The 23,491-nt window shown below is 39.6% G+C and overlaps 2 protein-coding genes across 7 annotated transcripts in view; one reads left to right on the top strand and one right to left on the bottom strand.

Moving 5' to 3' along the window:
- The window catches only part of LRIG2 (leucine rich repeats and immunoglobulin like domains 2), a 71,387-nt gene that overhangs the window by 15,531 nt on the left and 32,365 nt on the right, over positions 1-23,491 (top strand). For 5 of the 6 annotated variants that reach the window (XR_006817814.1, XM_046001171.1, XM_046001168.1 and 2 more), the window contains exons 2-4: positions 21,214-21,279; positions 22,878-22,952; positions 23,116-23,250. Coding sequence is in view for 5 of the 6 variants with exons in the window: in XM_046001171.1 (XP_045857127.1) it covers positions 21,214-21,279; positions 22,878-22,952; positions 23,116-23,250 (276 nt within the window). In the remaining variant the exon portion in view is untranslated. Of the gene's footprint in view, positions 1-14,890; positions 14,920-21,213; positions 21,280-22,877; positions 22,953-23,115; positions 23,251-23,491 lie in introns of those variants that run through there. The other variant, XM_046001175.1, reaches the window with a different exon arrangement.
- Positions 17,976-20,658, bottom strand: LOC123946836 (40S ribosomal protein S27-like). Its single transcript, XM_046012641.1, has 2 exons — positions 20,632-20,658; positions 17,976-18,366 (listed from the first exon to the last, which is right to left on the bottom strand). The coding sequence occupies exons 1-2, from the start codon at positions 20,656-20,658 to the stop codon at positions 18,061-18,063; spliced, it is 333 nt and encodes a 110-aa protein (XP_045868597.1). The 3' UTR covers positions 17,976-18,060.

The raw sequence follows: 23,491 nt of genomic DNA, 5'->3' as shown, positions 1-23,491 counted from the left end.
AGCTACTTGGTTTGTGGATGGCTGTTCCAAGGTGAACTTCCTGTTTAGAAGGCCACCACTCTGATTGGAGAAAGTAAAGACAAATTAGCTTGGTGGATTGCATGCTGTTTTCCTAGAAGCATGGATAAATTGAACAGTGGTAAAAGCCCCTGTGTTTGGGTTTTTACTGATTCACAGGCAATGGCCAGTGGCTTGGCCATATGGCTAGGCAGAAGAACAGTGGAAACCTACCTGGCCTATTAGAGAGATGCCCACATAGGGCACAGCACTATGGAAATCGCTGTGGGAATTTGAAGTGTGCGTTAAAGTAGGGCGTCTCAATGCTCATCAGAAGAACCCGTTTTCAGGTTCGTAAGGCAATTGGAATCAAGCAAATACTCCTCTCTGCTTGCTTGAGGTGGCCACCTGGGTGAACAGGAGTGGATAATGGGGCAATGTAAAGATGACCAAGTTTAGACGTAATCCTCTTTACTACCTTCTGAGGCACAAAATGCCAGTAAGAACTGTTTTATCTGCAAGCAAAAACAGAGATTATAGATGGCTAGGTGGCAGATTCCTGTTAGGAAAGCCCTACATATTGGTGGCAAATGAGACTGATGCTGTAATTCTGGTAGGTTACAGATGGGTCCTGACAGGAGTAGACACAGAGTCTGGACTGGGTTTTGGCTATCTGACAGTAGATGCAAATACTCAAATTACTACAGAAGAACTGGAACAGAAGATAATTATAACAGTTTGGGTGGCCAACCATAATTTCTTCAGACCAAGGAATATACAGCTCATAGTGTCCAACAAATGGGCAGAGAGATGTCCTCAGAGTACTAGTTTAATAGAGAATTGAATGGGTAATGAAAACATTGGTTGTGTAAAATGGGAGGTAAAGACCTGAACGTATGGCTTACGTTATGTTCATGAGAGTGTATGCTCATTCATTGCGAGGTGGCGCTAAAGGAGTGGCTCCACCAGGCAGAGTCCTCTTTTTTTCCGGTGGATCTGGGGAAGAGGGGTGGCAAAGGATGCTGGGATGACTGTAGTTCTTTACAAGAGAGGAGTATCCTCGTGTCATGACTGACTTTTTCTTCTTCACATCACCTCAGCTTTTTTCCTTTGTGCTTGGTACACCAGTCATAGGACCAGGGCTGCAGATACAAAAGTGCCAAAAACAGAGGTGATTCCTTAGCAAGAAACTGTATTTTTAAGCTTGGGTTGGAATCCTAAGGGCCTGATGGGGTGGGTTGTGCCTTCGCCTCATCTGCCAAAATTGAGGTTAAGAGTGAATGGCACTCCTGTTGCTTGGTGGTACGAAGAGCCTAGTAGTTCTACATCTATATAACCTTTCCCCAGCTGAATGGGGTGGACTGAGGGGGAGGTGGTTCCTGCTAGATTGTTATTGCTGTTTGCAATCTAGATCACAGTAGCCAGACCTGATGTCTCTTCCAAAGGGGAAAGAGTTTGCGTGTTAAGTGGAGAGAAGGAGCAATAGTAGTTGAGGGTAGAGGGATGAATAAATGGGTTGTATAATGAGGGAAATCCAATGTTAGCACCTCAAAAGGGACTCAGAGTAAGAGAGGATAATCATCTCTTCATTATCTCAGATGCCTTGCTGAAACTTTGTTTGCTTATACCACTTCTGCTTTTGTGACCTCACAAGATTAGAAGCCTGTGAACCTGAGTGGCCTTGGCTGGAAAGCAGTTTCATATGAGATGATGATGAACGAGTGCAATTTTTCATGACTGAATGGGATTCTAATATGTGTCTTTTGAGTTGTGTATCTTTTTGCTTTAAGGGGGTCTGTGACCAGAGACCAAGGTGGGCTGTGAAAGAATAGAAAAAGTATATACTGGTCTCTGACCCTGGTTGGTGGCAGAGCTGAAATCCTTGAAACTTCCAAGTGATGAGAGCATTGGAAATATCTTGTGCTCTAATACTTGGTCTTTGACTCCTGACATAGTGCCTACTACTTAGAGTTACCTTTTGTGTCTGTGATATTTTCACCATACTTCTTTTAATTATTTATTTGTTTGTTTTTTAGATTTTTTAAAAGATTTTACTTATTTGAGAGAGTGAGACACAGTGAGAAAGGGAACATAAGCAGAGGGAGTGGGAGAGGGAGAATCAGGCTTCCCGAGGAGCAGGGAGCTGATACAGGCCGATCCCAGGACCCTGGGATCATGACCTGAGTGGAAGGCAGATGCTGAACAACTGAGCCACCCAAGTGCCCCAGATTTTTATTTATTTATTAGAGAGAGGGGTGCCTGAGTGGCTCAGTTGGTTGGAAGTCTGCCTTTGGCTCAGGTTGTGATCTTGGGGTCCTGGGACTGACCCCCGTTTTAGGCTTTCTTCTCAGCAGGAGGTCTGCTTCTCACTCTCTGTACTTTCTCTCAAATAAATAAATAAAATCTTTTAAAAAATAGAGTGAACGAGCATGAGGAAGGTGGGGTTGGGGGGAGAGGTGGCGGTGGAAGGACAAAGGGAGAGGGAGAGGATTTCCTGCTGAGCAGGGAGCTCAACGCCAGGTTTGATTCCAGGACCCTGAGATCACAACCTGAGTTGAAGGCAGATGCCTAAGTGACTGAGCCACCCAGGTGCTCCTTACCATACTTTTTTTTTTTTTTAAAGATTTTATTTTTTTATTTATTTGACAGAGAGAGAGATCACAAGTAGGCAGAGAGGCAGGCAGAGAGAGAGGAGGAAGCAGGCTCCCTGCGGAGCAGAGAGCCTGACTCCGGGCTTGATCTCAGGCAGCGGCTTAATCCACTGAGCCACCTGGGCGCCTCGTCCTTACCATACTTCTTACAGAGAAGTGCGATGGGCTGTGGGGCTGATTTGGGGGGTAGTCTTCTGGGACTGAGCTCTTAACTTGTAGGGTCTGCTGTAACTCTCATTAATGTCAGAACTGAATTGTGGGACATCCAGTTGGTGGTGGTGAATTGGTTGTGTGTGTGGGAAATCATACATTTGGTGTCAGGAGTGTTGTGTATAGGAATAAAAGTAGGAAGAAATGGAATTTTTGCGATACAGAAACCTGTTTAGATTCTGTCTTTGTGCTTCTGTGTATCGGAAACTCAGATTTTATTTGGTTATTCAAAATTTGACTGGATTGTCCATGGGTGCTAAGCGCTGTATCACATTATTCTGATATTACACACACAAACACAAACTTCATGCAGGAATTGGAGACCCACATGTATCAGTCAACTTCTTGATTTATCAAGTGACACCATTAGAATCCCTATCCTCCAGTTATTTGTTGTCATGGTCATTTCATGACAGGACCAAAAATTAGGAAGTGTGTAATTACAGAAATGAAGGCATTCTGTAGATTAAATATATTAAGCTTTATGGAAAACTTGTAATCTTGTCCTTCCCATCTTTGTTTCACTGTGGACTGGTAAAAACTTCATCATGGATCAGTATTCGGAATCACTGCTATGTTTGATTAATTAAATTTCATGTGTATTTATTTCTAGTTTCTTGTCACTTCTGTTCTCATGATGATAACGTTAAGAGTTGTTTGCATTTGTTCTTTTAGAATAGTTGTGAACAGATAAGTTCTTTAGCTTACTGAGAGGACATTGGTTTACACTGGATAACTCAGTGTAGATTTGTAACTACCATGAGGGCATGGATTTTTGTCCATTGCTGTAGACAAACAGTGATCAGCAGTAAGTACTCAAAAGTTTGTATTTGTTGAATGAATGTAGTAAAGTGTATGGTTGTGTCTTCTGAGGAGAGAGAAATCAAACAAGTTCAAAGCAGTCTTTTCTCATTTGCCTCTCTAGTCTTTTATATATTAGATGGTTTCTTTTCAGGGCACCTCATTTTCCATAGTAAACACTGTGAATGAATTAGGGTATTAGCTAATTATTTGTATTTTAAGGTCAAAAAAATTTTTTTACAACAAAATTCTAAATATAGGCACATTAAATTAAGCTAACTCTGGTTCTCATCTTACTCTGTCTGGGATATTTTGTCTGAGTATACCTAGAAACTTTTCCATGCACAAATAATCTTTCATTTATTCTGATCATCTTTGTTCTTATCGGGATTTGCAGCATCTGTTAGAAAGTTACTAAATATTAGAAAGTTACTAAATACTGAATAATCAGTTGCACACACAGTGTCATCATGGCTTGCAGCTATGGTTTGAGGAGGTTTTTGTTTTTGTTTTTGTTTTAGATTTTTATTTATTTATTTGACAGAGATCACAAGTAGGCAGAGAAGCAGGCAGAGAGAGGAGGAAGCAGGCTTCCTGCTGAGCAGAGAGCCGGATGTGGGTCTCCATCCCAGGACCCTGGGATCCTGACCTGAGCTGAAGGCAGAGGCTTTAACCCACTGAGACACCCAGGCGCCACTTGAGGAGTTTTTAATAGCCTGCACAACTTCATTTCAACTTGTACCACAGTCATCTGTTTCTAGAGTTGGGGTACTTCAAAAGGTGTTTCGTCTTTCACATACCTTATCTTTCCAGGCACTAGGAGAAACACCAGTTTTATTCTTCAAAAGACACAGACCTACTGGTAAATCCTAAAGTACACTGAGGGGAAATGGAATATGTTACCATAGTGTTTCCAGAATCTAATATATATTGTCCTTGGCTTGCATACAACTGTTACACTTCCAACTGTTTTCACTTCCAAAATCATTTCAGACATATACAATGTGCTTTTCTTTCATCGCATTCAAGATTTAACGTATTTCATCTTTATCCTGGTCTATCTAGGGAAGTGGTATACAGAAGATGTAATCCCGTGAAATCTTATGCAGTCTTCAAGGCATTAGTTCAGAAGATACCTAAGAAGAAAACCTACAATGAGAGAGCCTTAAGAAATGAACTAATACATTATTTGCTACAGGTCATACAGGGCTGGTTGTTAACACAGGTCTACCCTGAATTACCTTGGTGTTTCACGTGGAACTCAGCACAAGTTAACAAGTTAAACTTCAGGCACTCTTGAGAGTGCCTGTCTTACCATACTTCACCTAGCACTGATTATTGTTAAACATTTTGCCTTTGATAATTTGGTAGAAGGAAAGTGTTTTAATTGCTTTTGTTTGAGCAGTCTGTTTGGTTCTCGTAATTAACTTTACCTCTAGGGATTGTCTTGCCCCAGTGGCTCTTAATTTTAGATGTTAGAACCACTGGGAAAGAAGAGCAGTAGTGTGCCCTTCATATCCTGAAGGAGTTTTACCTTTAACCTTTGCCCTTTCTGATAAGATCTTGCTGGGTGTGGAAACAATAGTTAAGGGATTAGAAAAAACAAGCCTGTAACTGTAAATTAAAGAAGCCTAGGGTCATTAACTTTGCTATGGACTCTCTTACCCAAACCCAAATCCCACTTGTCCCCAGTGAAATAATGTAGCCAAAGATCAAAGAATCAACTAATATGTGTTGCTGCATTTATCTACAAATGCATTTTAAAAATTGCATTTTGGGGCACCTGACTGGCTTGGTCAGGAGAACTTGCAGCTCTCCATCTCAGGGTTGTAAGGGTGAGTGTCATGTTGGGTGTAGAGGTGTAGAGATTACTTAAAAATAAAATCTTGAAAAAAAATAAAAGTCTTATTTCAAAAATCATATATAAGTTATGAAAGGGCATATATTCTCATTTTAAAAAAGCAAAACAGAAATGTATTTAATAGAAAAGCATCCATTTCTTCCTTTACCCTTTTATCCCACCCTCCTGTGGTACAAATAGGAATTAAAAAAAAAATTATTTCAGTGAGAGAGAGCACATGTGGTCATGCAGCATTATGGGGGGCAGAGGAAGAGGGAGAGAGAAACCCCAAGCTGACTCCCCACTGAATGCGGAGCCAGATGTGGTGCTTGATCTCATGATGCTGAGACCAGACCCCAGCTGAAACCAAGAGTTAGATGCTCAACTGACATCGGGTGCCACCCAGGTGCCCCTGGAATTTTTTTTTTTTTTTTAAGAGCGTGTGTGCCAGGGGAATGGCAGGGAGAGGAGGAGAGGATCCCAAGCAGACTCTGTGTGTTGAGTGTGGAGCCCGTGTGGGCTCAATCAATCCCATGACCCTGAGATGGTGACCTGAGCCAAAATCAAGAATCCAGTGCTCAACCAACTGAGCCACCTAGGTGCCCCAGGAATTTACTTTATAGGAATTTCATCTTGATAGTGAATAGAATTTAGTGGCATCTCGGAGCCAAGATGGGCGGCTGTAACTACGAGAGGGTGCATGTAAACTCCAAAAATGTCTGTTTTGTTCATGTCTGCTTAGTGTGTTGCTTGGCAAATGATGGGTGTCAAGTCTTTGTTGACAGGTTTATTGTAGGGCAAGCAAAGGAAAAGAATTGAGAGAATCTTAACAGAACATCCTCTGGCCACAGGCTTTGGGTTATTCGATTTCTGGATGAGTGCAGTGATTCTCAGTGCTCACTGCACAATAGACTGTCACCTGGAGAACTTTCATAGAATACCAATGCTTGGGCTCCACACTCCAGTGATTCTGATTTGATTGGTTTGGGGTGAGACCCCAGCATCAGTATGTTCGAGTCTTCCCTGATGATGCTGCAACAGTGATGGAGAACCACTGAACCACAGACAATTGTTGCTTATTGAATGTTAGTTGAGATCTGTGTTTCGCTTAATTCTTTGAAAGTCCTTTATGCTTTGAAGGACACTTATTTTTATAGAGAATATTGTCCTTATGTTTCATTATATTAAAAATATTTTGCATTTCTTGATCTACAACATATATAGTCAGCACACGGATATTCAGGACTTACTTGTATATTAAGATAATCATTTCTTCCTGATGCTAGAAAATACATTTCCCTCATCTTTGGTCCATGACAGTTCATATGGTATATTTTATTTTTTTTTATAACTTTTTTTTTTTAAAGATTTTATTTATTTATTTGACAGAGAGAGATACAAGTAGGCAGAGAGGCAGGCAGAGAGAGTGAGAGGGAAGCAGGCTCCCCGCCGAGCAGAGAGCCCGATGCGGGACTCGATCCCAGGACCCCAAGACCACGACCCGAGCCGAAGGCAGCGGCCCAAACCACCGAGCCACCCAGGCGCCCGGTATATTTTATTTTTTAAAGGTTCTTCAGTCCTAATAGAAGATGGGCATTTAGCAGTAGAGAAAAACACATCATATTAACAGTTTAGCAAAAATATTTTTGAAAAATATCTGAAATTTTTATCCAGTACTTTTTCTGTGCCAAAGTAAGTGACTCAACTTGTTTATTCTGTAATATTCCAGTCATCAAAAGTATTAAGATGTTCAGCTGATGCAAATAAGCAATTTAAGTAACTACATCCTATCTAAATTATTAATTTCATGTTTGGGACAAAAACCAATGGAACAGAATAGTTAATGCAACCTTTACTTTGCTATCAGCCTTTAAAAAAAGAAGTGTGTATATTCTTTACTTTCTCTTTTCCTTGTCCTTCCCCACCTTTTCCCCAAGTAAGAAATTATGTTATTTGTAACAAAGTTAACTGCAGGAATAACTGTCAGAATAACTAGTGGTGATTAGCAGTTTTAAAGTTAAATCATAAATAATGCAATATCAGTGAAGTGTGGTATAAGTAAGTTTGTAACAATACTTCTTAACTTTGGGTTCCTTGTACATATTTTTATTTTTTACCTATTTTCAGGATCACTATTTTATCTTGCTTGTATAATAAGAATCTTGGCAGGTTGTTGCAGGAAAAGCATAACCGACCGTGAGCATAAGTATGCTTATTTGTGCCCAGTTAAACTATGTGGATATTAAGGAATGATGGATTACATTAATAATGAGAAACCCAACTGATGCTTGGCTTTGATTAGACCTTCCTTTTCTACCAGTAATGTAGATGAGATAACTTGTTTTAATATCCACTCACTCCTAAAAATCTTTATAATCTAAAAATATAGTCTGATACAAAGATGTGAATTCAGTTGATATGCAGAAAATGCTTACTAATAATGATGGAGAATGCATAGTTTTTTGTTTATTTTCATGTATAAGCAGCAGCATTTGTTTTGCTATTGCTGAATTATTTTATTAGTATGCTGTGGTTTTGTACTGCTTGCTAAAATTTCAACTCTCTTCACTGGCTTGAAATTTGAAGGCCAGACACTAGGTTCTAAAATGGAGTTTACTGTTACATAAATCAGTCCAAAACCAGTTTAGTATGTTTACATTTTCCACTTTCTGAGGCATATTACTGATTAGGAATATAAGAGAACCATCTAGTTACCTTTTTTTCCTTTTTGTCCAGTTCATAATTAACCTTATTATAATAGTCAGTTTAGGGAATTATTCTGCAAACATTCTGTGGGAAGAATTCTAATCCCCTACCCCCCCCCCCTTTTTTATAAAAGGTTTTATTTATTTGACAGTAAGAGAGGGAACACAAGCAGGGGGAGTGGGAGAGGGAGAAGCAAGCTTCCCCCTGAGCAAGGAGCCTGATATAGGGCTCGATCCAAGGAGCCTGAGGTCATGACCTGAGCTGAAGGCAGACGCTTAACGACTGAGCCACCCAGGCGCCCCAGAATTCTAATCTCTTAGAAAAGTAATTAAATTAAAATCTTTTTTGGGGGCACCAGGGTGGCTCAGTGGGTTAAGGCTTTGCCTTCGGCTCAGGTCTGGATCTCAGGGTCCTGGGATCAAGCCTTGAATGGAGCTCTCTGCTCAGCGGGGAGCCTGCTTCCCTCTCTCTCTCTGCCTTCCTCTCTGCCTTCCTCTCTGCCTACTTGTGATCTCTTTCTCTGTCAAATAAATAAATAAAACCTTAAAAAAAAAAACCTTTTCTAGTCACATTCTTAGTTGAAGATCTTCTATGTGAGTTTATTATTATTTTTAGATAATATTTTCCCATGGTAAACTATTAAAACAGTACAGGAGCATATAAAGTGCAGAAATAACAGTTCCTTTGTTCCGCCTAAGGAAAACCCACCATTAACTGTTTCTTGAGTATACTTCTTGAAGTTCTACACACACACACATGTATATCTTTTTTCTTTTCTTCGAAATGCACATGTGCCTGCACACACATGAAGCCATATTCTGTACCATACGTAAATAAATGTGGTTTTTTTGGGGTGCTTGGGTAGTAGCTCAGTCAGTTGAGCGACTGCTTTCAGCTTGGGTCATGATCCTGGAGTCCCAGGATCAAGTCCCACATTGGGCTTCTTGCTCAGTGGGTAGTCTGCTTCTCTTTCCCTCTGCTCTTCCCCCTGCTTGTGCTCTTTCTCTCTCTCAAATAAATAAAATTTTAAAAGAAATTTGTTACTCTTTTTTACTGACTGCAGAGATTTCTATTGTATGGAACTTTCCTAAGTTATTTAAATTATCCCATTTTAATAAATAATTAGATTTCTTTTTATTTTATGATTTTGCAATTCCAGTAAATTCCTGGTAGATACGTCTTCATAATTATGTGACCATATATAGAATAGATCTGTAGAGGTACAACTGGGTTACTCTAAAACATCAGATCTTGTGGTACAGGTATGTACTTCAATAACTTGACTAAATGTTTGGTGGATTGCCTTGTTTTTGGAATTTTATAAAATTGGAATTCACAAGCAATATTTAGTTTACTACTTTTAAGTTAATGTAGGGGAGTAGTTCCAATTAATTAAGGTTTTATCTTGGAAAGTGGATTGTGTCTGCATATATAATAGATAAATACTCAGAAAAAGTGACAGTGCTTGACCATCATTCTATTTCAGTCCATAATAACTTATTATATACCTACTCATTTGTATGCTAAGCATTGAGCAGTTGAGTGAGATCAGTATAGTGTTCTTATTTAACGTTAGAAGAGACTGAAGATTAGAGACATTGGATGCTTTGCCCAAGGCCCCAAAACTGGTCGCGTGGAAACTATTCTTAAATGTAACTGTACATTGAGCACTACATCAAAAACTGATGATGTACTCTATGTTGGCTCATTGAATTTAAATTAAAAAATATATATATAACTATAGAATTCATATTTCCTGTTTTGTCATTGCATTCCTTCTAGTGAAGCAGTAGTTTCAGTCCTTAAGAATCCAGTGAAATAAAATGGAAGAAAAGAAAACCTCCCCCTGATTCTTGAAATGAATGCTGCCATCTTCCTACCACCTCCAACTTTTTGGAGTATAAAAAGTGTTATACAGTGTATTACAAATAAATAGAGTAAATGAAGAATAGAAGATTTAATTTGGAATCACACTATGCTTCATGCTATGATAAAAATCTCATTTATCCTAAAGATAATTTACCCAGTATCTCTAGTCAAAGCATTTCTTCATAAGGAAGCTGCTCACACTCTCACTCAGATCTCATTTACTCCTACTTCAGACAGTTCAAGCACTGGGGTTTCCAGCTTATGGCAGTTGATAGGGGGCACCTGGGTGGCTTAGTGGGTTAAAGCCTCTGCCTTCAGCTCAGGTCATGATATCAGGGTCATGGGATGGAGCCCCGAATTGGGCTCTCTGCTCAGCGGGGAGCCTGCTCCCCCCCCCCCACCGCCCTCTCTGCCTGCCTCTCCACCTACTTGTAATCTCTGTCAAATAAATAAAATCTTTAAAATAAAAAAAAAAGGCAACAAATTAGAAAAATTTCAGGTACTGAAATTTTTGCTGACAGTTCTAAGAAGGAATAGCTTTTGGTATAAAGCTGGTAGTGGTACAAGAAAATCAAACCTAAAAGACAGGATTTTAAGAGTTCTTTTGGGGGACGCCTGGGTGGCTCAGTCAGTTAAGCCGTTGCCTTCGGCTCAGGTCACGGTCCCAGGGTCCTGGGATCGAGGCCCATGTCAGACTCCTTGCTTGGCAGGGAGCCTACTTCTCTCTCCGCCTCTGCCTGCCTCTCTGCCTGTTTGTGCACTTGTTCTCTCTCTCTCTCTATGACAAATAAATAAAATCTTTAAAAAAGAAAAAAAGAGTTGTTTTGGAATCCTTGTCTTTAGTATATTTCAGGATTACTCAAGGTCATCAACTTGTTTAAATTACAGTATTACAACTCATTGTAATGATAATCCTGAGTATTATTTTTAAAAGTAAATTATGCTACCATTTCTTCCAGATTGGCCAATTTGTTGGCATAGAGTTGCTCATAGTATGTTCTTATAATTGTCTGTATTTCTTTGGTGTTAGTTGTGATCTCTCCTCTTTCATTCATGATTTTATTGATTTGGGTCCTTTCTCTTTTCTTTTTGATGAGTCTGGCCAGGGGTTTATCAATCCTATTGATTCTTTCAAAGAACCAGCTCCTAGTTTCATTGATTTTTTCTATTGTTTTTTTTGGTTTCTATTTCATTGATTTCTGCTCTGATCTTTATGATTTCTCTTCTCCTGCTGGGTTTAGGGTTTCTTTCTTGTTCTTTCTCCAGCTCCTTTACGCGTAGGGTTAGGTTGTGTACTTGAGACCTTTCTTGTTTCTTGAGAAAGGCTTGTACCGCTATATATTTTCCTCTCAGGACTGCCTTTGCTGTGTCCCACAGATTTTGAACTGTTGTGTTTTCATTATCATTTGTTTCCATGAATTTTTTCAATTCTTCTTTAATTTCCTGGTTGACCCATTCATTCTTTAGAAGGATGCTGTTTAGTCTCCACGTATTTGGGTTCTTTCCAGCTTTCGTCTTGTGATTGAGTTCTAGCTTCAGAGCATTGTGGTCTGAAAATATGCAGGGAATAATCCTAATCTTTTGATACCGGTTGAGACCTGATTTGTGACCCAGGATGTGATCTATTCTGGAGAAGGTTCCATGTGCACTAGAGAAGAATGTGTATTCTGTTGCTTTGGGATGAAATGTTCTGAATAATCTGTGATGTCCATCTGGTCCAGTGTGTCATTTAAGGCCTTTATTTCCTTGTTGATCTTTTGCTTGGATGATCTGTCCATTTCAGTGAGGGGAGTGTTAAAGTCCCCTACTATTATTGTATTATTATTGATGTGTTTCTTTGATTTTGTTATTAATTGGTTGATATAGTTGGCTGCTCCCACGTTAGGGGCATAGATATTTAAAATTGTTAGATCTTCTTGTTGGACAGACCCTTTGAGTAGGATATAGTGTCCTTCCTCATCTCTTATTATAGTCTTTGGCTTAAAATCTAATTGATCTGATATAAGGATTGCCACCCCAGCTTTCTTCTGATGCCCATTAGCATGGTAAATTGTTTTCCACCCCCTCACTTTAAATCTGGAGGTGTCTTCGCGTCTAAAATGAGTTTCTTGTAGGCAACATACTGATGGGTTTGCAACCTCTTCGACCTCAGCCGCAGCAACATCTTCCTAGGAACAACGGCAAAGGCAAGGGAAGCAAGGGCGAAAATGAACTATTGGGATTTCATCAAGATCAAAAGCTTTTGCACAGCAAAGGAAACAGTTAACAAAACCAAAAGACAGCTGACAGAATGGGAGAAGATATTTGCAAACGACATATCAGATAAAGGCCTAGTATCCAAAATCTATAAGGAACTTAGCAAACTCAACACCCAAAGAACAAACAATCCAATCAAGAAATGGGCAGAGGACATGAACAGACATTTCTGCAAAGAAGACATCCAGATGGCCAACAGACACATGAAAAAGTGCTCCACGTCACTCGGCATCAGGGAAATACAAATCAAAACCACAATGAGATATCACCTCACACCAGTCAGAATGGCTAAAATTAACAAGTCAGGAAATGACAGATGCTGGAGAGGATGTGGAGAAAGGGGAACCCTCCTCCACTGTTGGTGGGAATGCAAGCTGGTGCAACCACTCTGGAAAACAGCATGGAGGTTCCTCAAAATGTTGAAAATAGAACTACCCTATGACCCAGCAATTGCACTACTGGGTATTTACCCTAAAGATACAAACATAGTGATCCGAAGGGGCACGTGTACCCGAATGTTTATAGCAGCAATGTCTACAATAGCCAGACTATGGAAAGAACCTAGATGTCCATCAACAGATGAATGGATCAAGAAGATGTGGTATATATACACAATGGAATACTATGCAGCCATCAAAAGAAATGAAATCTTGCTATTTGCGACGACGTGGATGGAACTAGAGCGTATCATGCTTAGTGAAATAAGTCAATCGGAGAAAGACAACTATCATATGATCTCCCTGATATGAGGACATGGAGAAGCAACATGGGGGGGTAGGGGGATAGGAGAAGAATAAATGAAACAAGATGGGATTGGGAGGGAGACAAACCATAAATGACTCTTAATCTCACAAAACAAACTGGGGGTTGCTGGGGGGAGGTGGGATTGGGAGAGGGGGAGCGGGCTATGGACATTGGGGAGGGGAGGCGAACCATAAGAGACTATGGACTCTGAAAAACAACCTGAGGGTTTTGAAGGGTCAGGGGTGGGAGGTTGGGGGAACAGGTGGTGGGTGATGGGGAGGGCACGTTTTGCATGGAGCACTGGGTGTTGTGCAAAAAGAATGAATACTGTTACGCTGAAAAAATTAATAAAAAGGGAAAAAAAATTATGCTAGATATGCTTTAATAAGACAGGGATTTATTTCTTTAAAAAAATTTTTAAGATTTTCTTTATTAGAAAACTGTGTGTTTGTGTGCCTGCCTGCCTTGCCTGCATTTGGGCAGGGGGAGGGGCAAAGGGAGAGAGAGAGAGAGACTCTCCTGGAGACCCTGCGCTGAGCCTGGAAACTGGTATGGGGTTCTCTCCCACCACGCTGAGATCATGACCTGAACCGAAATCAAGAGTTGGCCACTTAGACATCTGAGCCACCCAGGGGCCCCTGACCTTTCTTTTGTGAACAGAAATTCCTGTCTTGGGTGCCTGGGTTGCTCAGTCTGTTAACCGGCCAACTCTTGATTTTGGCTCAGGTCATGATCTTGATTGTAGGATCAAGCTTCACGCCAGGCTCCATGCTCAGATTCTCTCTCTCACCTTCTGTGGCCCCCCACCTTGCATGGGTGTGTGCTCTCTCTCTAAAAGCAAAACAAAAGGGCAAATTATGCTGGATAAATACGTATAGCATTGACATACCTAAACTGTTGGATATGATGTATTAACTTTTGGGGGGCCCTTCTCAGTAAAGTATTGTTGAAATTCTCAGCATAGTCTATTAGTGCTGCAGATTCTCATTCAACTTTTTTTTTTTTAATATTTTATTTATTTGACAGAAATCACAACTAGGCAGAGAGGCAGGCAGAGAGAGAGGAGGAAGCAGGCTCCCTGCGGAGCAGAGAGCCGGACGTGGGGCTCGATCCCAGGACCCTGGGATGATGACCTGAGCTGAAGGCAGAGGCTTTAACCCACTGAGCCACCCAGGCGCCCCAGTGCTGCAGATTCTCAAAAAAAGATTGATGATGACTCAAAAAGTCCACACATGTGACTGGGTAGAAGAAAACCTCTGCATCTGTGTTGCTGTAGGACTTTTTTGCAATTAGCTTGCAGATTTTGATTCTCTTCCTCTGAGTGTTGTGATTGCTCTGTACAATCTATAAATTATTTACACCCTGATGGTACTAAACGACTACATTAATGGCACCTCTGGCTCCACATGATATCAAGAACTTTAATAATTCATTACTTATTACAGCTACATCCCTGTAAATTAGCATGAGTGGGAGCTGAGTTTACAACATTGAGATAAGGCCTTCTCTGAGATCTTTACTCTCTAAGCATTATATCCATAAATATTCAGATATTAGTGATCTTTAAAAATAAAGGAAAGAAAAAAAACAAAGATTATTGACTATTACAAAGCTAGACTCTTTAGGTTTTGTCAAGCATTAGATTACTTCAAGTTTTGTTTTAGATTTTTTTTTTCTTTTTTCTGACAGAGAGACACACACAGAGAGAGGGAATACAAGCAGGGGGAGTGGAAGAGGGAGAAACAGGCTTCCTGCTGAGCGGGGAGCCCGATGTGGGGCTTGAGCGCAGGACCCTGGGACTGTGACCAGAGCAGAAGGCCGACGCTTAGCGACTGGGCCACCCAGGTGCCCCTACTTAAAGTTTTTAAGTATTATTTTAGGCATATTCAGGGTGAAAATATTTGAAGGACAGTTCTCCATTTCAGGACTTTTGCTTAAAAACAAAAAACAACCCTGACAAACCTGTATTAACTTATGCAAACTAAATGGAATTAATAATTTGCACCTGGGAAGAATGGCAAGCGACTTTAAGTATCCAAATACTTTTTTTTTTTTTTAAGATTTTGTTTATTTGACAGCAAGCAGGAGAGAGAGCGAAAACACAAACGGGGAGCCGGAGAGGCAGAGGGAGAAGCAGGCTTCCCATTGAGCAAGGAGCCTGATACGGAGCTCCATCCCAGAACTCCGGGATCATGACCTGAGCTGAGGGCAGCTGTTTAACCGACTGAGACATCCAAACACCCCTCCGAATTCTTAATCTTTAAGAGTTTTACATCTCATAATTGAAGTCTTCCAATTTTAGTCTTCTTCAGCCTTTTTGAAGTACTCATTTTTTATTATTTATTTTTTAAAGATTTTGTTTGTTAGCGCATGTGAAAGCACAAGAAGGGGAAGCAGCAATGGGAGAGGGAGAAGCAGGCTCCCTGCTGAGCAGGGAGCCCGATGCGGGGCTCAGTCCTAGGACCCAGAGATCACAACCTGAGCTGAAGGCAAATGCTTAACCAATTCAGCCACCCAGGAGCCCCTTGAAGTACTTTTAAAAAAGAAATAGGAAGAGCATGGTTATGGAAAGCAAGGATGTGTCTGTGCACTCTCATATGCACATGTTGTGATTAAATTCCAGAGGGAAATTTAGGTATGAAAGAATGCATACATTACTAGGGAAGAAGGGGAATGGTTGAGTTGATGTTCAGTCTGTCTTTAGTTTTCCACTGACGCCACCTGAGTATTATAAATGCTGCTTTCGAAAAAGACAAAATGGTTACTGTAGTTGATAATTGGTAACCCTAGTACTTAGCACAGTGCCTGGCACATGGTTCAGTAAATGTTTATTGCATGAATACCTGATGATCATCAATCCATATAATTTTAGACACCTGGTTTGTTTGTTTTTTTTTAAAGATTTTTTTTATTTGACAGAGAGAAACAGTGAGAGAGGTAACACAAGCAGGGGAAGTCGGAGAGGGAGAAACAACATCCCAACTGGATGACTGAGCCATCCAGGCGCCCCAACACCTGGTATTTTGATAACTCAAACAGCTATACGGATTTATACTGTAGTAGTCTCCCTTCCCCCATATTCACGGGAGATACATTCTGAAACTCCCAGTGGATACCTGAAACTGTAGATAGCACTGAACCCTATATACTCTGTTTTTTCTTATATATACCTATGATAAAGTTTAATATATAAATTAGGCACCATGTAAAACATTAACAGCAATAATAAAAAACAATTCTAACCATACCTTATAATAGTTATATGAAAGTGATCTCTCAAAACACCTTACTGTACTCACCCTTCTTGTGATGATGTGGAATGATAAAATTCCCATGTGATAAGATGAAGTAAAGTGAATGATGTAGGTAGGCATTGTGAGCTAGCGTTAGGGTCATCTGCTTCCAGAGCACAGCTGTGAGGAACTGAAACCATGGAAAGCCAAACTGTGGATAATGGGGAGTGGGGGAACTACTGTGGTTGCTTTCTATGATAGTACTACTTTGGGAGTATATTTTAGTTCCCTGTTAGTGTTTTAAAATCCCACCTAGGGGCGCCTGGGTGGCTCAGTGGATTAAGCCGCTGCCTTCGGCTCAGGTCATGATCTCAGGGTCCTGGGATCGAGCCCCACATCAGGCTCTCTGCTCCGTGGGGAGCCTGCTTCCTCCTCTCTCTCTGCCTGCCTCTCTGCCTACTTGTGATCTCTCTCTGTCAAATAAATAAATAAAATCTTTAAAAAAAAAAAAAATCCCACCTAATGCAGGTTTGTCACAGAAGGGTCCAGAGAGCCTCATTATGGGGTTCTTACCTCTGAGACACATAGTCTTATTTTTTTTTAATCCATCCATAATCAAAACTTTATTGAAAAACAGACAAGGAGTGCCTGGGTGGCTTAGTTGTTAAGTGTCTGCCTTCTGCTCAGGTCAGGGATCAAGCCCCACATCTGACTCCTTGCTCTGCAGGGAGCCTGCTTCTCTTCTCCCTCTTCCTTTTTTTATTTTATTTTTTTAATTTTTTTGACTTCAGAGCACTGTATGGCAGAAAACAAAGATTTTTTAGAAAGTGGACATCCAGTGAGAGAGGGAAAAACCCAACCCAGAAAGTGGTGGAAATTAGTATCTTGATGAAGAGAGCCCACGGCCCAGAGGATAGTGGATGGGAAGAGGACAATGGGATGGGATGGCCCAGAGGACAGTGGATGGGAAGAGTGGAAAGCTCATGCAAAATTTTCCTGGGAAAAGGGCTAGATCAAAATAATTAAAGGATAATATAAGAGCATATTCTCCTAAAAATAAAAACAGTTCATCATTCAAATGCAGTTTAAACTTCCCTACACTTCAAAAATCTCTTGGTATTACTGAGTGGAAGAAATCTTGGGACAGAAAGGAAATTTGGGGATGGAAATGGGAATGACCGTAACTGATTGGTCAGTGTCCCAAATGCAGGCACTGCTGCTGTGTCCTGATTTAGCCAGAGCGGCTAAATGATGACAGAGAGTCATCAGCTGAAGTCTCAAAACTGTGTTGATATTGACCCACGTCAGGAATCATCCTAAATTGCTTTGGGATGAGAGTGCTCCCGCTCCCAGAAACAGGGTTGAGTTCTGACTGTATCTGTATCTACAGCTATCTTCTGTTTTGTACATGCTCTCCAGAGGGGAGGAAAAGAACAGTATTAGTGATCAACAGATATCGATGGCTACAGGACGTCTTCCTTGGGAACTCAGATCTGCGGCAAGGGGAGCTGTTTGGCTTAGTTTGGGGACAACAGTCCACTGTTACCTACTTGGTTTCTTATTTGTGTCCCCTTTCTCACTGTCGAATAAATAAATAAAATCTTCAAAAAAAAAAAAAACTGAGACCAGAATAGATCACCATTGTTTAATTACAAAATTAAACATAATTACATTATTTCGGTAGATAACTGGAAATACTGAACTGATTAGGCTTTCTGCGGTATAACACAAGTTCAGGAGGTTGTGTGGATCTTTAGTGTTGCTTTCTTCTAAGTGAAGAACACCCTGTGAGTCTGGCCTTTTTTTCTGTTGGCTTGCACAGCAACACTGTTGAACAGCCCCCACAAATAATGACCATCTGAGCATGGTTGAAAACCGTGGTAATCTTGGTAATCTTGTAGCAACCTGGACCTTTTACATCCATAAAATAGGAATGTGGGCTTTGAACTAGCTGTTTCTTTTTGTTTTTTTTTTTTTTCTTTTCCTTTTCCAAGGACGGGTATAGTAAATCTCTAGCCAAAAGCCTGTTGATCTTTCGTGAGCCCAGACAGTCTGATCTCTAACGTGACACCCCCTTGTGAGCAGCACGAGATTGGGCTTGCAGCATCTGAGGCATATATTCTTAAGACAGCATTATCCTGTAGAGAGGCTCCAAAGTATTTCCGGTATCCTTTGAGTTGCATCAAAAAGCCTTCAGAAGTTCTTCAAAGAGATAGAGAAAATCACTTCTTCCCCTCAGTAGAGACAGTGGACAGTTTTCACTGATACTTAATACAAAGTAGTTTATACCATGTGTGAGTTGGGTTAATTTGTTTTAGATTTCTTTAATAATAATTTTCTTTAAAAGTGATTATTGCTTTAAAAAAAGGGGGGGGGTGCCTGGGTGTCTCAGAGCGTTAAGCCTCTGCCTTTGGTTCAGGTCATGGTCTTGGGGTCCTGGGATTGAGCCCCCGACTTTGCTCAGCGGGACCCTGCTTTCCCCTCTCTCTCTGCCTGCCTCTCTGCCTGCTTGTGATCTCTCTCTGTGTAAAATAAATAAATAAAATCTTAAAAAATAATAAAAGTGATTATCTGGTCATTGACATCCATCAGAGAACTGCAGGAAATGAGTATTGTCAAGAGTTACATTGCCAGAGAGATTAGGATTTGGGAAGGCATTAGAAGCACTGTTACGATTAAAATGAAAGCTCTTAATCTGTAAAAGGGGGAAAATAAATTTTAGCAAGCATCAGATATGGAATTAAATCATACTAGGCTAGCCTGCTACACAGGTGATAGTTGCCAGACGGGCCACCTTGGAGCAGAATGTGGACTATCTAACTTAAATTAGAAGAGCTGAATTTCTTGTTTAGTTGACATGCCACAAAAAATATCTTTTCACTTGTATAAAATCCAGTGTTGTTTAGTAGCAACTGTGAGTTGGATGAAAGTATCTGAATATAAGATTTTTATGTGGAGTAAATTCCTATTTTTATCTCTAGCATTTCCCAGCACATACCCCTAGTCATGAGTGTCCTTGAGCTGATATCTGGTGCCAGGTATTTTAGAATAAAGGTGTTAGAACTGTTGTGGAAAAGGAATGGTTTTATCTAGCCTTAATTATCTTATGGTGTAAATTAAGCTTCTAAATGAAAGTGGCTAAATTTTACAGATGGACAGACATGAATCTAGCTGAGAACAAATTGTTCTGCTCTGATAGAGACATCATTCAGACCTGCATGCATCTGTCAACTGCCTGTGGTGGCACAGTGAGATAAAGTGATCTGTAATGTTTCTCTAGTGTGTCCCTATTGCTAGCCATATTGTAATGTATAATACATCTCTTGGGCAGACAGCTTGTGTGGGCTGGATTCCACTTCAGCCTTGTAAAGATGCCAGGAAGCTTCAAGGTGAATTTTTTTTTTTTTTTTAAGATTTATTTATTTGACAGAGAGAAATCACAAGAGAGGCAGGCAGAGAGAGAGGAAGGGAAGCAGGCTCTCCGCTGAGCAGAGAGCCCGATGTGGGACTCGATCCCAGGACCCCGAGATCATGACCTGAGCTGAAGGCAGCGGCTTAACCCACTGAGCCACCCAGGCGCCCCTTCAAGGTGAATTTTTAAAGCCTATTTAAATAGTTAGACTCGTGACTAATTTCAGTGAAATCTCTGCTATATCTAACAAACTTACTTGCCAAAAGTGAGATGGATTTTCAAGTTTATGGCTTCCTCATTTATTAGCTGTATGACCTTGGATTGACAAATTACTGCTCTCTGCCTGTTTCTGTCTTAGGCAAGCAAGGATTGTGAAAGTATTTGCCTTGTAAGGTTGTTGGGTGGATTTAGGCAGTTAACGTGTGTGTATAAAGTACATAGAGGAGTGCTTGATGCTTAATGAATGTTAGCCACCACCACTACCACCAAGCATCATCATTAACGTAATTTTGGAGATGGATTTCTCTTCCCCAAAGCTGGATTGCTTTTTTTAGGAAGACCGCATCTCTATCAAGGATATGGTCAACCTTAGTTCTAACATAGAAGCTCATTATCTTGACTTGTGAAATCGATCTTCTTTTATTTACTGCTAAAGTATAATGCAGTACATTACAATATTATTTTACAGTATGTAAATACTTTAAAGTACATACAATACTTTAAAAATTATACAGTATGTTACTTTAAAAAGTGTATTTCTTTCAAAAATATGTAAAGTGTAGTTCATTACAATAAAAGTAGAAGATAATCACAAAAGGAATGAAAGAACCTTATAATATTGCTGTGGAATGGTCTACCAGATGTATTGTTAAGTGAAAAGACTAAGGCAAATTAGTGCGTAAATTACGCTACCATTTTTGTAAAAATTTGCTGGTGCATGCATAAAATATCTGGCAGGCTGCTCAAGAAATGGTATATTTTCGGGGCGCCTGGGTGGCTCAGTGGTTTAAGCCTCTGCCTTTGGCTCAGGGCATGATCCCAGGGTCCTGGGATCGAGCCCCACATCGGGCTCTCTGCTCAGTGGGGAGCCTGTTTCTCCCTCTCTGCCTGCCTCTCTGCCTACTGTGACCTCTCTCTGTCAAAAAAAAAAAAAAAAAAAAAGGTATATTTTCATTTGTTGCTGTTGGGGATGGAAATCATAATGGCTGGTGACAGGGTGGGAGACTTAACTGTATTTCCTTTTACACTTTCTGATTATTGAATCATGTGACTGTATTCCCTAGTTAGTTTTTTAAAAAGACCTCAAAAAATGAAGAAAAAGTAAAATAGCTATTTTGAAATCTAGATATTTATTTTTTATAAACATTTGTTTTTGTGTGTACTACTCAAATTCACATTCGATGGGGCTTTTAGATTATGTTTTAGTTTAGTTTTTTTTCCCGTTAAGACTCTTTTCCAACACTGAACTAAGAATGATCTTTTGTCCTCCATTAGGGATCTGAGTCATAATCGGTTGTCTAACTGGAACATCAGTTTGGAATCTCAAACCTTACAAGAAGTGTAAGTTACTTTTATTTGTTTAAATTTAAATTAAACTCTTAGAGGTGGATTTGATGTATTATGAATTTGAGGATGTTCAATCAGAAATGCTGTCCGAAATTGACGGAAAATATTTAAAAGACATTTTTTAATCTAAACTTGTCTTTGGTTTTGCTACCATTACAGGCTCTCTGGGCCTTGCACTATTAGGTTGGTGATTAGTTGCAAATGGTGTAGAAATATTATTCTATCTACTTTCTTAGGGCCAAAATTTAAGATTCCCCCCCCCTTTTCAGAATAAATATATTTTGCATGTTTCTTGCTGGTTTCAGCCAGTGAAATTTTCTGTTGTTTAAACTTTTTCTTGTCTTGACTTGTTTTGAGATACAAGCGTCATGCCTAAAGTAGAGTTATGTGGGGGTGCCTGGGCGGCTCAAGTTGGTTAACTGTCTTGACTCTTGATCTCAGGTAATTATCATTATCTAGCCCCAGCATGGAACGTACTTAAAAAAAATGAGGTACCTGAAATAGAGTATTTTTGTATTGTCTGTAGTGTGGTGGTTAATGTAGTTCAATTTTCCACTTCACTAAAGTTTTTCCTTTAATTCTGAGATGTATTATTATTTATTTTTTGGAGGAAATTTTCTAAAATACTATTAATATCAGTTATTGCATTGTGATTTTTCTAGAGGCACAAGTATTGAGCCCTTTTGGCTCTGTGCTAAAATGCCAGAACCTTTGGACTTATTTTTCTTTTTTGATTTCTTGCTGATGGGGTTAACTTCTTCATGCTCTCATTGTCCTTGAATTCCCCTCTGTCTCTGCTCCAAATTGACTGGTTTTGATCTGCTTTGCACTGAATAAACAATTCACAAGCTTATTGGCTTGAAGACTAGGCACTGAATAAAGTCCTGAAAAATGCTTCAGTGCGAAATACATGAGCTTTATGACATGGACTTTGTAACTTCGGCTGGTTTCTTGGAGGCCTTTTACTTCTGGTTTCTTTTCTGTAGTCTAGGTAATTGAGGTTGTTCAGTGATTGAAAACCAGGTTAATGAAACGTGATTATGTTGGATTTGCTAGTAAAACATTGGAGACATTATGTTTAAAAAGCTGCTAAGATCAGATGGTGACATGTCATGTCATCTGTAAAATTAATAATAGGCTCCATCTCTCAGGCAGATTCATTTGTGGACTCAAGCAACCCTCTGTAACTTTGAGTAACTTAAAAAATGTGTGTGTGTGTGTGTTTTAAAAATTTACTTAATTGATAATTTCTTAATCTTATTTACTATAAATGTATAAAGAGATATGGGTAGGTTAATTCTTTAAGGACTGGTATTAGCTGTCAGAAAAGTAACTTCAAGAACCTTGCTGGGATTAAAAATACTTGATGTGCAAAATAGTGATGTCAATCATAAACCTACATCGTGAAAAAACATTTCTCATTAAAATCTTCAATTTCTCAGTATAATGCATTTAGTCTGATTCATTCTGAGTCATCTGCCTTTTTCAAATTTGGCACCAATTCTAAAAAATAATTATTGTCCAGAAACCAGAACTCAAGAGGCAACATTTCCCCTTCTAAAGTTTGAAATCTGTTTTTCCCCTTTGCCTAGGAAGATGAATTATAATGAGCTAACAGAAATCCCATATTTTGGAGAACCAACCTCTAATATTACTCTGCTCTCATTGTAAGTAAATCAGATTTCAGATCTTTTAAATTATGAATAGTACAGTTTTTAAAAAAATTTTTGTTTTTGGTACCCTTATTGTTGATCCTAACTATTTAACATCCTCATGGCCTGGAGTGGGTCTCTGGCAATAGCTTCATTACAATCTTTTTTTTTTTTATAGAGTCCATAATATAATACCAGAAATAAATGCAGAAGCGTTTCAGTTTTACCTTGCTCTCGAGAATTTAGATCTCAGTTCAAATATAATATCAGAAATCAAGACCTCTTCATTTCCTCGAATGCAGCTTAAATACCTGTAAGTAGTTTAATCTAGATTTATTTTAAAGTTCATGTTCATTATTTCTTGATACTTATCTTCTCATAAATGTCTGTTATTATTGTGATATTGATATGCTTATGAGAAATAAATCTGGAGTCATCTTTTTGGGTTGTTTTTTCTCTCCTGTTGTCAGAAAATATTAAATATCCAGGGTAATTTTGAGGTTTAATTCTGGGTGTGTTTTACTAACAGTTTTGTAAAAGGTAAATAAGATTGG

This window comes from Meles meles, chromosome 1 (assembly GCF_922984935.1).
Source record: "Meles meles chromosome 1, mMelMel3.1 paternal haplotype, whole genome shotgun sequence".
Classification (NCBI taxonomy): Eukaryota; Metazoa; Chordata; class Mammalia; order Carnivora; family Mustelidae; genus Meles; species Meles meles.
This window is presented reverse-complemented; position numbering and strand designations above follow the sequence as displayed.